Below are 15,674 nucleotides of genomic sequence, written 5' to 3'. Positions count from 1 at the left end.
AGTCTCGGCGTTCGCCCCCTGAGCTCCCGGCAGACTCTGCGCGGGGAAAGATGGCGGCGTCCAGGTGGAGGTCTTTAGGTGACCAGGGTATGGCGTTGGCGTCTGGGCCCGCAAAGCAGGCGCTTGCTGGTTCTGGGCGACTCGGCCTTGGAGGCTGCGGCGCTCCAAGACGTGGGGCCTACGAATGGGGCGTACGCTCCACGCGGAAGCCCCCGCCTCCTCCCCTGGACAGGGTGTACGAGATCCCTGGACTGGAGCCCATCACCTACGCGGGGAAGATGCACTTCATGCCGGGGCTCGCGCGGCCGGTCTTCCCGCCCTGGGATCCTGGCTGGACGCACCCAAAGTTCCGCCCCTCGATCCCGCTTCACGAGCATGCACTGTACAAGGACCAGGCTTGCTACATATTCCACGAGCGTTGCCGTCTAGTCGAGGGTGAGGACCCAGGACAGGCGGGAGGGGGCCTAGTTCCTCTGTGCAGCTCTGACCCCCGAACTTCTGTGGCTTTGGATGAAACATTGAAGCCCTGCGGGTTTTGGTTTCTTCATCTGAAATATGGAACCATAATGATTCCCATCTTCTGGAAGTTTTCAGGATTAATAGAGCTATGCTTATGTGATGGAATAATGAGTTTTACTGTTAAAGTGAAAAGACATGGTTTCTAAACCAAGCTCTGTCTATAACTCTATGACCTCAGGCAAGTGGCTGGTCTTCCTGAGCCTCCAGTTCCTGTGAAATGAATGGTGACGACTAGACAGTCCACACTGACCCCTCTAGCTCTGACATTCTGAAGATAACTGTACTTTTAAGAAATAGCTGGAGGGAGTTTCTAGTGGAAAGAAATCAGAAAGTGTTTAATCTCCAGGCCTGTGACCTCATTTCACAGAATTACTAATTGTAACAGAAAGGAAGTGATTTTCTCACAGGTGCACTGTAGATTAATGGTGAAGCCAGATCCCCAATTCCGCTTTCCTAGGTCAGTGTCCTTTGTCAAAAGTCAGAGGCAAAATGTTTTCAAGGAGAGAATCTGAACTTGAAAATCTTCTACCCATTTCAGCTCCTCTGTCACTTTCACTAAGAACAGATTTAAGGGCTGAAGATGTAGGTCAGAGGTTGAGCCCTTGCCTAGCATTCTGAATGTTCAGTCTCTAACACCACACAGAAACACCTAGAGTCCATTTGTGGGGTGAGGAGGTGACTGTTGGTTGAGAGTCCCTTTCTTCATTCCTAGTCTTCCCACTCAAATCAGTATAGGAATAGGACAGATCCTAAAAACAAAATGCTTGAGACAAGTGGGAGCAGTATTTTCCAAGAGGTAATTGGGAAAGAAAGAGCCCTGGCAGACATTGGGGCCTACATCAGTTTAAAAAAAAAAAAAAAAACCCTTAGATTAGAGCAAGTCAATGGGCCCGCCTCTTAAGCTGCCCCATCCTATTCCTGCAAGCTTATTTTCCAGCTATTAAACACTTCCAGTGTCCTTACAAAGTGCTATGAAGGGTATCACAAGACTTGGTACCCTTGAGTGACTCTGGTAATGAAACCCAGTGGATTAATGCATTAGCAGTACTTGAGAAGTTAAGATTATGCTCATCTGAGCCAGGCATGGTGGCACATGCATGTAATCCCAGCTCCTTGGGAAACTGGGACAGGAAAATTACAAGTTCAAGACCAGTCTTGGCAATTTAGTGAGATCTTGTCTCAAAAAATAAAAAGGACTGGGGTGTAGCTCATGGTAAAGTGCTCCCAGGTTTCAGTCCCCAGTACTGGAAAAAAGAAAATAGCTCATTACAGAATATCAGGGTTAATTTAAACAAGATGTGAAAAGTTCTCTGCTTAAGTTATCCCAAATTCAGGGCTCCTTAAATTACTCATGAAAATCTAAAATTATTCTCATTTTTTCCAAAAGCTACTTTCCCTTGAAAGTCCACACTTTCCCTTGATAAGGTTGCATGGATTTATTCCTGGGGTCATACCTAATAAATAAGGTATGTTTGGTAGATATAGAATAAAATTATTTATTTTATTGACACCTGATATATGTGTCAGGGGTGGGGTATAAATTAACAGCAGGGATTTTTTTTTTTTTTTTTAAACCAGAGATTGAACCCAGAAGTTCAACCACTGAACTACACACCCAGCCTTTTTATTTTTTATTTTAGGACAGGATCTCACTAAGTTGTGGAGGCTGGCCTCAAACTTGAGTCCTCCTGCCTCAGTCTCCTGAGCCACTGAGATTATTATAGGCGTGTGCCACCATGACCGGCAACAGAGGGGTCTTAAGTGAAGGGTTGGCATGTGTTAATGTAGTACCATAGCCTTGGATCTCACTGCTGCTAACGGGATTCAGCCATATGACATCAGCTTTCTAGCCACTGTTTGAATTTCTCCCATGGCAAGTACTCAGTACTTCAGTCAGCTGTTGACCATCTTGAAGTAGATAGTCATTCCAGATGTTGAGGTGAAATCTGGCTCCCCTAGCTTCTACTCTTCACTTTCAATTCTTTCCCCTCGAGTTTCCCAAGACAAATCCAGCCCTCTATTAAGGCAGCTTTTTCTCCATTATGCTGCCTAGCAGACATGATTAGCTCTTCCTGAACCCATTTCTCATTTCATTGTTTTGTGCTGATTACCCTAAAGGTGTGAAGCAGGCCCTCTGGCTGACCAAGAGCAAGTTAATAGAAGGACTTCCTGAGAAAGTGCTTAGGCTTGTGGACGATCCGAGGAACCACATAGAGAACCAAGATGAGCAGGTTCTAAACATCATCTCTCATGCCCGTCTCTGGCACTCCACTGAGGACATCCCCAAGAGAGAGACCTACTGGTATGTTTCCTTTGAGTAATTAAGATTTCCAAATGATGGATCATGGAGCCAACCTGTTGTTTTAAGTCTACAAATGTCTCTTCTTTTCTCCAAGCCCAGTCATTGTGGACAGTCTGATACAGCTGTGTAAATCCCAGATTCTCAAGCATCCTTCTCTGGCCAGGCGGATCCTTGCCAAAAACTACTCATTATCTGCCACCTGGAATCGAGGTTGGTCATCTTGTACACTAGAAAATTCTGGGCTGTTTTTATCTTTCTATCCTCAGTCCCACCATTAGTTTATCACTCCCATTCCCACCCCACCCTACCCAAATACCTATCCTCACTCTCTTCATGGCCCAGGTTTGTAGGCTCAGACATATATTTAGTATTGTTAGGTATGACCTCACCACCTTTTTGTTTTGTTTTGTTTTTAGTACTGGAGATTGAACCCAGGGGTGCTCAATCACTGAGCCATGTCCCCAGTCCTTTTTTTTTTTTTTAAATTTTATTCTTCAGTTGTAGTTGGACACAATACCTTCATTTTATTCATCTATTATGTGGTGCTTAGGATCGGACTCAGGGTCTTGCACATGTGAGGCGAGCACTCCACTGCTGAGCCACAACCCCAGCCCCCCCCAGTCCTTTTTTTATATTTTATTTAGAGACAGAGTCTGAGTTGCTAAATGCCTTGTTAATCTGCTGAGGCTGGCTTTGAACTCGTGATCCTTCTGCCTCAGTCTCCTGAGTTGCTGGGATTACAGGTATGTGCCACCATGTCTGGTGACCTTTTTGTTTTTAATCACTCCTGTCTAAGACCATTAATAGCCAACTATTATCTGTTAAGTGCCCACACTGTGCTTGGGAGTGCCCAAAAGCTGAAGATGAGCAGATAAAGCACATTGAGTCTGTCCTCACCACACTCACGTTCTGTTGAAACAGCCTTACACCTTTCATACTTCTCTACTTTTCCAAATCTGGGTTCAACATAGCTGCTGGAGTGATCTTTCTACAGTAAAACTCCCCCACACTTCCTGGAGTTGGACCCAGGAGTGCTCTACCACTGAACTACATCCCCAGCCTTTTCTAATTATTATTTGGAGACAGAGTCTTGCTAAGTTATGGAGGCTGGACTTGAACTTGGAATCCTCCTGCCTAAGCCTCCTGAGCAGCTGGGATTATAGGTGTGTACAGCTGTATCCGGTCAGTACAACTCTTTTTATGTCTCTCCCGTATTTCAAATCTTGCCTCCCAGTAGCTTGAACTCTTTATTGTGATATTCAAGGCCCTCTATGCTTTGACCTTCACCTAGTCTTTCTAAATCTTATCTCTCCACTACTATTCTGTCCCTGTACCCCCATCCCTGAATTAGCCACTTGCAGCTCTTTAGTGTCAAGTGTTCCCACCTTGGAGCCCTTGAATTGCTATACATTCTGTCTGGAATGCTCTTTTCTACTTTCCTCATGTATCCATATTCTATCTGTAAGGCTCAGCCCAGGCCTCTTCTTTGTGAGTCCAGGCTGGTCTAGCTGTCCCTCCTCGGTGCTCCTTGTGCCATCATAGCACTACTACATTATGTTGCAGCTATCAAACAGATATCAACTCTCAGGTGTTTGACGCAGGTATGTCAGAGGACACAGCTGTTCTAAATGGTGGGATCCTGGAGCAGGGAAACCAGCTAGGGAATAATTTGGCACTTTAGGACATCTGTTTGGTCAGGTTTCTCCAGCTTGCCCCTTTGCATATGGACTTCCTGGCAGGGAATCAACCTTGCAGAGGTAATGGCACCACTAAGGAAATTAGTGAGCCTCATTAATAGAGGAGTACTTGTTGGCCCATCATCAAGTATTACCTCTAATTAAACTGCCCCATTTGGAGCTGTCACTGGAGGAGGGATGTGGAGGGAATTGAATTAGAAACCACACTAGAGTGGTCTGTGGGGAGAATCTAAAACCCCGGGTTAGGAGAGGTCCAGGCACATTTATGTTCCTTGCAGATTATAAGTGAGGAAACAGGAAATGTTTTAGGAAACTAATCTTGAGGTGTGATTATGATATACTTTAACAAACTGATCAGAGTTTATGCATCCACAGATGTAGTATCCATTTTTTACATACCCAGTAAGGAAGGCCACGTATTCATTAAATGGCAGTGTTGTTGACCAAACAGATTGTTAGAAAACAAGTCTTTTTTTTTTTTTTTTTTGGTACTGGGGTTTGAACCCAGTGTTGCTTACCACTGAGCCACATCCCTTTTTTTTTTTGAGACAGGCTCTTGCTAAGTCCTTAGGACCTCACTAAATTGCTGAGGCTGGTCTTAAACTTGTGATCCTCCTTCCTTAGCCTCCTGAGTTGCTAGGATTATAGGAGTGCTCCACAGCACTGAGCAGAAAATCAGCTTTGATACATTATCTATATACTGTACTTTGACTATTTCTGAAGTCCAAGCACCTGCAGAAGTAGGTGTGCCTCCATGAAGTCCCCTCAGTTTCCCATGCTCAAGGAGCCTTTCCATGTGCACTTCTTCTGGTGGTGGCATGTGGTTGCTTGTGGGGACTACTATGAACTGCATCTGCACATGTTTATGCAGATCGCTGGTCAATCTAATGTAGATCACCTGTGTTCCTCCCAGCAGATATGTAAGTCTGCCTTATGCAATTCTCTGACTGGCCTAGTGTTTCACTCTCAGTTGTTGGGGTCAACTGGCCCTGTTCTTGGGTTGATCAGTCATTTCATCTCTGGTCTCATTGCTTCTCACCCTTCATCCCTCTTCCTTACCATATTATACTTTAGTCATTGGATGTGTTTCTCTGTGGACTCACACTTCTATGACCTTGCACATGTTAGTCCTCCTTAACTGGACGATTTTCTCACACATTTTGCTTGGTAGTCTCCAACCCAGTGGTTTTCAGCTGAAGACAGTTTTGCCCTCTAGGGAACATTTGGCAATGTCTGGAGACATTTTTGATTGTGATGACTTGAGTGGGTGGGGATAGGATGGGAAGGGACTTCTAGTGTGTAGAGAAAGGGCTGCTTCTCCAATGCTCAGGACAGCCCTCTCACCAAAGAATAATCTGGTCCAAATGAGTATTGTGCTAAAATTGAGAAGTCCCGTTATTATCCATACTTTAGATGCCTAGTTTTTAAAAAAAATTTTAATTTGTTTTAATTAGTTATACATGACAGTAGAATATACTTTGATACATCATATATAATGGAGTATAATTTCTCATTCTAATAGTTATACATGATGTGGGATAACACTGGTCATATAGTTATATATGTACATAGAGTAATAATATCATTCTACTATCCTTCCTACCCTCATTCCCCCTCTACCTAACCTAAAGTAACTCTGTTCTTCCCTAGCCTCATCCCACATTGTGAATTAGCATCCACATTATCAGAGAAAACATTCAGCTTTTGATTTGGGGGGATTGACTTATTTTGCTTAGCATGATATTCTCCAGCTACATCCATTTACCAGCAAATGCCATAATTTCATTCTTCTTTAAGCTTGAGTAATATTCCATCATATGTATGTATATATATATATATATATATATATATATGTGTGTGTGTGTGTGTGTGTATATATATATGACGTGTATATATGCCACATTTTTTTTAATCCATTCATCTGTTGAAGGGCACCTAGGTTGGTTCCATAGTTTAGCTATTGTGAACTGAGCTGCTATAAATATTGATGTGGCTGCATCACTATAATGTGCTAATTTTAAGTCCTTTGGGTATAAACTGAGAAGTGAGATAGCTAGGTCAAATGGTGGTTCCATTCCAAGTTTTCTGAGGAATCTTCATACTACTTTCCATAATGGTTGCACCAGTTTGCATTCCCACCAGCAATGTATGAGTATACCTTTTTCCCCACCTTCTCACCAACATTTACTGTTGTTTCTATTCTTGATAATTGCCGTTCTGACTGGAGTGAGATGAAATTTTAGAGTAGTTTTGATTTGCATTTCTCTAATTGCTAAAGATGTTGAGCATTTTTTCATATATTTGTTGATCAGTTGTATTTCTTCTGTGAAGTGTCTATTAAGTTCCTTGGCCCATTTATTGATTAAGGCATTATTTTTCTAAGATGCTCTCCAGACCTCCCAGAGAAGTCACTTTCCCCTTCTGGGTTGTATCTGAGTCTGGTTCATACTTTTTGCTACAGCACTTCCTGTCTGGTGAGCTCCTTGAGCAGAGAGAGTATTGTTTTTTCTTTTTGTTTGTTTGTTTGTTTGTTTTAAGAGAGAGATTCTTTTTAAAGAGAGAGAGAGAGAGAGAGAATTTTAATATTTATTTTTTAGTTTTCGGCGGACACAACATCTTTGTTTGTATGTGGTGCTGAGGATTGAACCCAGGCCACACGCATGCCAGGCGAGCGCGCTACCGCTTGAGCCACATCCCCAGCCCCAGAGAGAGTATTTTTAAGCTGAGTTCCCAGCTTAGAGTTGGTGCTCAAGAAGATCTGTGTAGGGGCTAGGGCTATAGCTCAGTTGGTAAAGTGCTTGCTTAGCATACACAAGGCCCTGGGTTCAATCCCCAGCACCATGCCCACCCCCCACCCCCCAAAAAAAAAAGATCTGTGTGACATGCACTGGACCCCCAGGACCACCAGGTCTCTGGATCTATCAAGAAAGGAACACAGGAAGAAGAGTGCACTAGCTCATCTCTCTCTTGAGGACCCCAGGACTAACACCTTAATCCCAGGTTTTGTGTTTTGTGATTAGCCTATAGTGGACTTGAGATGCACAGGAAATAAAGGCTTTAGACTTTGCTGAGTGGATAAAAGTCTTTATACTAGTTTGGACTGAATATCTTTTTCTTCTTTTAGAATCTGTTCTCCTTCAGGTCCGTGGTACTAGTGGCACCCGACTGAGTGTAAAGGATCCTCTGCCCCCCATTGCCTCCAGAGAGGAGATTGAAGCTACCAAGAATCATGTTCTTGAGACCTTCTATCCTATATCTCCCACTATTGATCTCCAGGAATGCAACGTTTATAAAGTGAAAGATGATACAGGTGAGAAGCAAAGCCTTTGAGTTGTAGGCAATGCAAAGGTGAGAGATACGCTTTCTCCAAAGGAAAAGGATGTACTAAGAACTCATGTACATTTATCTCCTAGGATCCATGTAGCAGCCCATGCAGCAGGTACTGTTATTCCCATTTCATAGGCAAGGAAACTGTGGCCCAAGGAGGTTAAGTGATTTGTTTCAAGGCTGACTTTTCATTTTATCCCAAATAGTAACTTCTGACATCAGAGTGTTAATGGGTGGCTTCAGTGTTTTTTGTTGTTGCTCACCATACCTTGCTTAAGGGGCTTTTGACCAGACTTTTCCTTTATTCATGGATCCTTTTAAAGGTACCCTCTTTCTGCTCATCCTGTAGACTGCTAGTACCTTCAGCCTTCCTCCATGGGCCTTTAATGCAGCTATTTATCCAAATTCCATTCCACAAGGCATCAACTCAGACTCTGTCAGCCCCATTGGAAACTCGGCAGTCAGACTCAGCTTATGCCCAGAATGCCTTGCACTCTGCTCTCATAACTGGTCATTGTGACCCCAGGCTATTTTCTCACCATATGTCTAGCTGATAGTTCCGGAGGAGACTTTCCTGAAACCCCTGTTTAGTCTCATCTCCCTTCATGCCATCTCCCTACTGCCTCTGTAGAGTAGGTTCTCCTAGCTTTCTCCTGTGAGGGCCTTCGCATTTGCTTCCTGCTGCCCTCCCTATTGTCACCCCCAACCCCCACTGTCCCTTCATTGCACCTGGACCTCATACATCATGCCCTGCTCACCACTGGGCTTTCTAATTCCTCTTCCCTCCACAGGAATATTGACCATTTGTCTGCAGCTCACAGTTTGTCTTAGGAATCATTTCCTCCCAGAGATCTCTGTCTCATCAGGGACCTTTCATCTCTCCTCCCTCATCCCTGAATCACTGTGGATTTTGACGTCCCTCCATGTGGACATGATTGGTTTTCCTGTATGTCTCCCCTTTAGACTGAGTTCCTCAAAGGCATTGGCAGGCTCCGTTTGGGCTCTGCTCCTGATTCATATCTTAGCACCTAGCATCACACATGTGCTGGGCACTTCCATGTGCAGGAAAGCCACTTCCCTCTGTTAGTGCTCTCCTCAGGGATTTTCAGAGCATTTTCCAGCCTGTTTCTCCCTCTTTTTCACCCATATTCACTGACTCAGATCACTTATTGTAGAAGCTTCTAGCCTTCCAAGGGTTTATTCATAGCTTTATAGGAGAACAGGATCCTTAACTTGACAGATTGTGGCTAAGATGAGCAAAAGCTGAATTTTGACCAGTTGTGAAATGAGACAAGTCATTTTCACTAATATGAAAGTAACAGATAACATAAAGCTACTGAATAATAGTAAAATGCTGAACTCTCCAATGATTTGCTTTGTTTTTAATAATTGCCAACAGCTTTCAGGTTAGTTCTCTCCTTGGACATCACTGTCATCTGTGGGCTTGAAGAAGAGAAAAAGGGTAGAGTCAGAACAACACACAAGAAGCACCTGGAACAGATTGGCAGGCGGTTTCCATGAAGAGCCAGATGATAGTAAACATTTTAGATTTTGCAACCCACATATGGTCTCAGTGTAACTACCCAGTAGACATACGTAAATGAGTGTGGTTGCAGCCCAGTAGAAAAGTTATTTATGGGAAGCAGGCAGGCTGTTTGTGACCACCTCTGAGCTGGTCTGTGCCTCCAGTGTCTTGGTCATGCCTGCCCTTGAGCCAAGGAGGTAGCTCTTCTAAGGCTCTGGCAGGCTGGCTAATCTTTTCCACCCCTCCATGTGATCACATATCTTGCAGGATTCCGGGAGGGATATCCTTACTGCTTTCCCCACACCCTGTATCTCCTGGAGACGGCCAAGTTACAACCACACCGCTTTCATCCAGATAAGCTGCGGGCCAAGATGATTCTGTTTGCTTTTGGCAATGCCCTGGCTCAGGCCCGGCGCCTCTATGGGGTATGTATGTGGAGAAGACCACTGAAGTGCTTTATGTGGTGTCATGTCCCTCTCTCTCTTAAGGACATTGTTCAAAGGAAGAAGTCAATGTGGGAACTCCTTGCTTGACTGAGAATCTTAGGGAGAAGCACTTCCACTCACCCTGTGGGGACAAACTGACCTCCCCTGGGGACCAGCTGGGGGTTTGCACTTTACCCAGAGACAGTAGCCCATGAGGTTTCATTGAGATCCCTGTTTTCCAGAGTATTCCACAGGAACACAGGAGCGAGCTAGCTAGCTTGTCCAGTAAGTGTAGAGTAGAACGAAGTGCTCCCAGCTCTGAAGCCTTCAGTTCTCTGTGCTCTAGCACACTGCCCTGCTCTGCAGCGTTAGAACTGAAGCTGGATCTCCACCAGGCAGGCAGAAGGAAGCAAGGCAGTGAGATGGCCCAGACCTGCTTGCCAGCTCACAGTGGATTCTAGGGACCCAAGATCCCACTTGGTGGCAATCCCTTGATCCTAAGAGGAGGTCCCAGGGACCTAAATGGTATGGAATGGGGGGTGAGAAGTTGAGTTGTCCCAAGATAAGGGGCCCCAGAGCAAACGCCTCCAGGGAGAAGAGAGCCACATGAAAGCGTAAGCAAGCCTGAGACACCAGGTCCCTGGTTTTGTGTATGTGCAGAAGAGGGATTCTGAGAGATGCTGCTGGGCTCCCAGGTCTTGGTTAGAGCCTGAGGTTAAAGGAGTGAAGAAATTCTGTAATTTCCTGTCCTGCTTGGTCTAGGCGCTAGGCAGGATTGTGGAAGTGTGACTAGATACATGAATTGGGAGTGGGCTGCATTGTGCCTGTATTGCGCACCTGCTACATTTCAGGCATTTATTAGGGCTCTTGTATTGGTTCTGAAAATACAGCCTAGATGAGCAGCAGAAGTCCCATCGGTGAGCTTGTTGGAAATGCATATTCCCAGACTGATACCAATGGAATCGGAAGCCCTGGTGTTGGGGCCAGCTGTCAGCATTGAACACACCTCCCAGGTGATTAAAGCCAGTACAAGCTTGAGTTTGAAAACCCTGCATGAAATTTTGAGGACCACTGCCAAGTTCACTCTTTATAGCAACCCCATTTGGCACAGGCTGTTAGTTTCACTTGACAAGTGACACTGAGGCTCAGGGAGGCTAAGTAACTTGCCCAAGGTCACCCAGATGAGAGATAAGCAAGTGAGCCGAGATGTAGCTCAGTGGTAGAGTACCTGCTTAGTGTGCACAAGGCCGTGGTTTCAATGTCCAACACCACAAAAAGCAAAAAAGAAAGAGAAGCTATTGTCACATCTTTATGTAACCTGTGTCTCTCCAGTCCTAGAAAGGCTAGCTTTACTCCCATTCTGACTGTATGCAGCCCAAAGGCTATGGAAAGTTAGGTAATTGTCTAAGATCCCACAGCTGATGACTAAAGAAGCAAGGACTGGATCCATAATCCCTCCACCTTTGAAGGATGGAAGGAGGCGGTCACATGCCGTGTCCTAGGCCTGCCAGCTCATGGTAGCAGCTGTGCCAGCTTTTGCCAGCAGTGCCTGGGTAGCAATGCTGCCACTAATTGCCACCCAGTTGGGCAGGAGGGGGGCCTCCCCCAACCCTTCCAGGTACAAATTATTCCTGAGGAAGTGAAGTTGAAGAATTATGGGAAGATTCTCCAGGTAAAAGGTAAAATTGCTGAGAAATTTATGTAACTACCTACAGTTTTATTCATCTGTAGAGAGATAAGAGTACAGAATTCTCAGCTAATGCTTATAGATACTTTTTTTTTTTTTAATGCAGCTCAGAACAGGTAATTTCTAAAGCTAACAACCCCAGTGTGGCCCACACTGAGGTCTGCCATTAGCTATTCCTAATGTCAGACCAACCCTGATGGGTGAATGTCAGCAGAATTTTTGAATCAGGATGTCCTGCTTTGTGGAGCCTGCTCATTGGATCTTTGTCCGGCAAGTAGCAATCACCAAACTGGATTGCTGCAGTATCCACAGGTTGACTATATGATGTGTCATTCAAACAGGGACACTACTGAGAACAAAAGAGGTGCTATTGTCATATACACTGGGACACCAGGTGTAAACCAAAATAATAATTTTTATATGACTTAACAGCCTGGGGTTTGATCCTGGCTCATACCTCATGAGTGACCTGGAACAAATTATACCAGTGTTCTCATCTCTTAAGTGGGACTGTACTTCTAGATTTATGAGCATGGAGGTGATTTTATAAAAAACTGGCAAGATGTCTGGCACCCAGGAGGCCTTCAGTAAGTGGTTTTAGTATTACTATGATTACCAAGTGGTGCCCACTGAAAAGGATCATCAGAGAATGAATTGACTGGTAAAGTCCTGGTGCGACAGAGCTGAAGTTGCAGTGACAGTGGGAAGCCAGGGTGACTGCTGGAACAGACGGTCCAGGATGCCAGGCCCTCGGGATCAAGGCAGGAGTGAACAGTGTGCATGGTCTCACATGAGCCACTTTGGGTTCTGGTGCCACCCTCTTTGTGACTTGATGTCAGACAAGTCAGTTTACCCTGTTGAATCTGTTTTCTTCTCTTTCAGATGGTGTGAGAACCAAATGACATCATATTTATTCACTCCTCCTCCAGGTTAAGGTTTGACAGCTGATTTCACTGTTAGCCCCATCAGGCAATGCCATGAGTTTGAGGGATTCCTCCCAGCTCACTTGCCTGAGCTTTGTGACTTGCCAAGTAATTGCCTCTCAGTGGTGGGAGCTGTTAGTTCAGTATGCTCAAGTTGAAGCACCAGACTCCCTGGGACATGAACCACGGGGGCCAGGCAGAGCCAGGAGAGGTGAGGGAAGGCCTGGCTCTGGACGGTGCCCTGAATTCCATTCTATTTTATTTTGGTTTTTTAGTACTAGGTATTGAACACAGGGGCACTCAACCACTGAGCCACATCCCCAGCCCAATTTTGTATTAGGGGACAGGGTCTCACTGAGTTGCTTAGTGCCTCGCCATTGTTGAGGCTGGCTTAGAATTCGTGATCCTCCTGCCTCAGCCTCCCGAACTGCTGGGATTATAGGCGTGCGCCACTGCACCTGGCTCCATTCTATTTTAATTGCCCCAAGATGAAGCCATTAAATAGGAGGAGGTGGGTGTTCTGAAGGGCAGTGCTAGAAGCTGCTTGGTCTATGGTGTGCCTACATGTTACTTTCCTGGAGAGTCCACTCCAGCTGCGTCACTCCAGGATTTCACCAGTCAATGCACTTGCTGATGATCTTTTGATTGGCGTCTCTTGGTGATCACACTTCTACTAAAACCACTTTCTTCAGTGGCCTCGTGAGTGCCAGGATCTTTCCAGTTTTCATAAGCTCACCTCTACTCTCATGAATCTAGAGGTAGATTTGATTTGCCTCCTTTTCCTCTCAGAACGACAGCAAGGTCTTGGAGCATCCGATAGTTGTGCAGAGCGTGGGCACAGATGGACGTGTCTTCCAGTTCCTGGTGTTTCAGTTGAATACCACAGATCTGGTCTCTAACGAGGGGGTCAAGAATCTGGCCTGGGTGGATTCAGACCAGTTCCTCTATCAACACTTCTGGTGTCGCCCGGTAATCAAAAAGAAAGTAGTGGTGGTAAGTGTAGCCGTCTCCTGCTTAGTGATTGGAACTGGGCTGGGAGGAGGGCCCTGGCTCTAGGGACTGTGCACCCAGAATGTCTGACTGCCCCTCTCTTCAGCTCCTGTTTCCCTCTGAACCCACCTCCAGCCTCACCCAACTCCTTACAGCACCCAACGGGCCTGGGGCCTTGGATGCTGCTCCTTCTGTATAGGAGGCTTCTCCCTCCCTCCTCCCTCTCCCCTCCCCATTTCTCTCATCTGGTCATCCTTCACTTGTCCTTCTAGGTTTAGTGTGTTTCTTACATGGGAAACCTTCCCTTATCACCACTGTCCTTAACCCCTGCCTCACTTCAGTGCTTCAGTGCCCCAGAGTACCTATCTGTTCCCATGTTTTTGTCCTCCACTAAACCAAGCTCCACACTTCTGGAGGGCAGGGCCTGTGGGCAACGTACTATTTGTTTCCACTGACACACAGTTCCTCCCGTGGCACTGTTGCTGCTGCACCCAGGGATCAGCTGACAGAGTTCAGGCCTGCTCCCTGCAGTGGGCAGCAGTGATGTTTTAAGTCAGTTCACACTAAAACACCAAGCAGTAGAAAGTGCTCTAAAGAGACAGCAGGATCAGGGGATGAGAGCAGAGCAGGGTGCTGTTAAGTCTGTGACAACTGGTTCCTACCCAGGGCTTGCTGACAGATTGCCTTCTGTGACCGACTCCCAGCATGTCCACATTTCTGCCTTGAAATGTCTTCTGGATCTGGGCCCTTCTCTTTGGCTCCAGACCCCCTCTTCTCACCTGCACAGTCACAGTAGCTACCTCCCATCTCTCTGTTCTTAGTCAATCTCTTTTGTGGCTCAGGTCCTCTTCCTTCAATCTCTTCCTTCCAGAACAGACTCAGTACTTCCTTCTAGTACTAGGCCCCTTGTCTTGGTGAGCCAGCTCCCACTACTTTACCCATCACCAGAAGCCTGGGCCTCAGCCTCACCCTGGCCCTTCCCACCCTCATTTTGTACTCTGCTCTTCCATGTGCTGTTCTCTTTGAAGCCTCCTTCCTCTCCTTTTTATTTCTGGCCCATTCTACTTGTCCTTCTCTGTGTGGAAGTTGGTGAGTTAAGTCATTTCCCCTGCTTTCTTAGTACCTTTTTTCTTCTTCTGCAGTGAGATCTGTCACCTTTTATTAGTACTCCTTGAGGACAGGCACCACATTTACTTAACTGCTGGGTCTCTAGCCCTGGACACAACCTGATACAGTGAGAGCAGGTGCTTGATAAATGGATATGGAATGAGTGAGGGATTGTTGTCCCCGGATGAAAGGAGGCAGCAGACTGTTCCTGGTGGTTGAGGTGAGAGGAGTTAGGGAGCAAGCAGGGCAGTGTCAACAGAAGCTTCCTGACCTTCTCAATTTCACACCCTCAAGCATCTCTTACATTGCCAGCTCAGTGCCCCTTAGACCTGTTGAGAAGCAGTAGGGGAAGAAACAGCGATGACCCAGGTGCTCAAGATTTACAGAAGATGGACCTTTGTTTAATTGCTGCCTTTAAATCTAGTAGCAGGATCCTAATGGGCTGTGTTCTTTCCAGGAACCTGTTGGACCAACTAGTTTCCAGCCAGAGACATTCAGAAAGTTTTTGGCTCTGTATTTGCATGGAGCTGTGTGAGCCAAGGAGGTTCTGAGGCCTGAGCGCCCCTACCCCTTCCCTCTGAGGAGCCTGCATCCTGGGTGAAGCCAGGGCCTCTGCCCATGTTCAGTCTGATGGTCTCACTGGCAATAAAGAGCCCTGAATCATACTGGAGCCTGTGTTGGTGTGATGGTGCTGTCAGCGGGCACTGCAGCCCCATGTCGTCATGCTACACAGGTGTGGGCTCTAGAGCCTGGCCAGCCTCAGCCTCCACCTCAACCAGCTCTGCCCCAGACTCAGGCTATGATGAGCATCTTCGTTTCAGTTTCTTCATCTGAAATCCAGGGCTAGTAGGACCTTCCTTGTTTTGAAAACAATGTGTCTGTCTTATTGGCCTCATGGCAGATGCTCTGCTATGGGTGCTGGGTTCTTACAGAATGATTTACCTTGCACACACATTCCACAGTGACTACAGAAAAGCCTAATAGCGTATTTGCCGGGTTTCATTTGCTACTAAATCACTCAGGGGTCACTCCACTTGAATTGGGCTGACCGGGCTGCACGAAATAACCACACAAGAGACACAAATACCTTTTTCTTTGGGGTCCCTGTGACGGTTCCTCAGACCTTATGGGTCTGCAGGAAGAGAGAGCGAGAGCACCCACTGACCCATTTT

General features: G+C 46.0%; 1 protein-coding gene across 1 annotated transcript; it reads left to right on the top strand.

The window, feature by feature from the left end:
- Positions 1-22: 22 nt before the first annotated feature.
- Positions 23-15,167, top strand: Mrpl37 (mitochondrial ribosomal protein L37). Its single transcript, XM_015484956.2, has 7 exons — positions 23-435; positions 2,638-2,821; positions 2,916-3,031; positions 7,643-7,828; positions 9,638-9,795; positions 13,195-13,398; positions 14,960-15,167. Exons 1-7 carry the CDS (start codon positions 51-53, stop codon positions 15,035-15,037), a joined length of 1,311 nt encoding a protein of 436 aa, XP_015340442.1. The 5' UTR covers positions 23-50; the 3' UTR covers positions 15,038-15,167.
- The last annotated feature ends 507 nt before the right edge of the window (positions 15,168-15,674 follow it).

Source organism: Marmota marmota, unplaced genomic scaffold (assembly GCF_001458135.2).
Source record: "Marmota marmota marmota unplaced genomic scaffold, marMar, whole genome shotgun sequence".
Taxonomy (NCBI): domain Eukaryota; kingdom Metazoa; phylum Chordata; class Mammalia; order Rodentia; family Sciuridae; genus Marmota; species Marmota marmota.
The sequence above is the reverse complement of the archived record's forward strand: the minus strand, read 5'-3'. Positions and strand labels throughout refer to the sequence as shown.

Excerpts from the sequence above, each read along its gene's own strand:
- Mrpl37 (XM_015484956.2), top strand. The coding sequence starts at position 51 with ATGGCGGCGTCCAGGTGGAGGTCTTTAGGTGACCAGGGTATGGCGTTG. Across the intron at positions 3,032-7,642 it reads ATCTGCCACCTGGAATCGAG|AATCTGTTCTCCTTCAGGTC; the intron begins GTTGGTCATCTT and ends TTCTTCTTTTAG. Across the intron at positions 9,796-13,194 it reads AGGCCCGGCGCCTCTATGGG|AACGACAGCAAGGTCTTGGA; the intron begins GTATGTATGTGG and ends TTTTCCTCTCAG.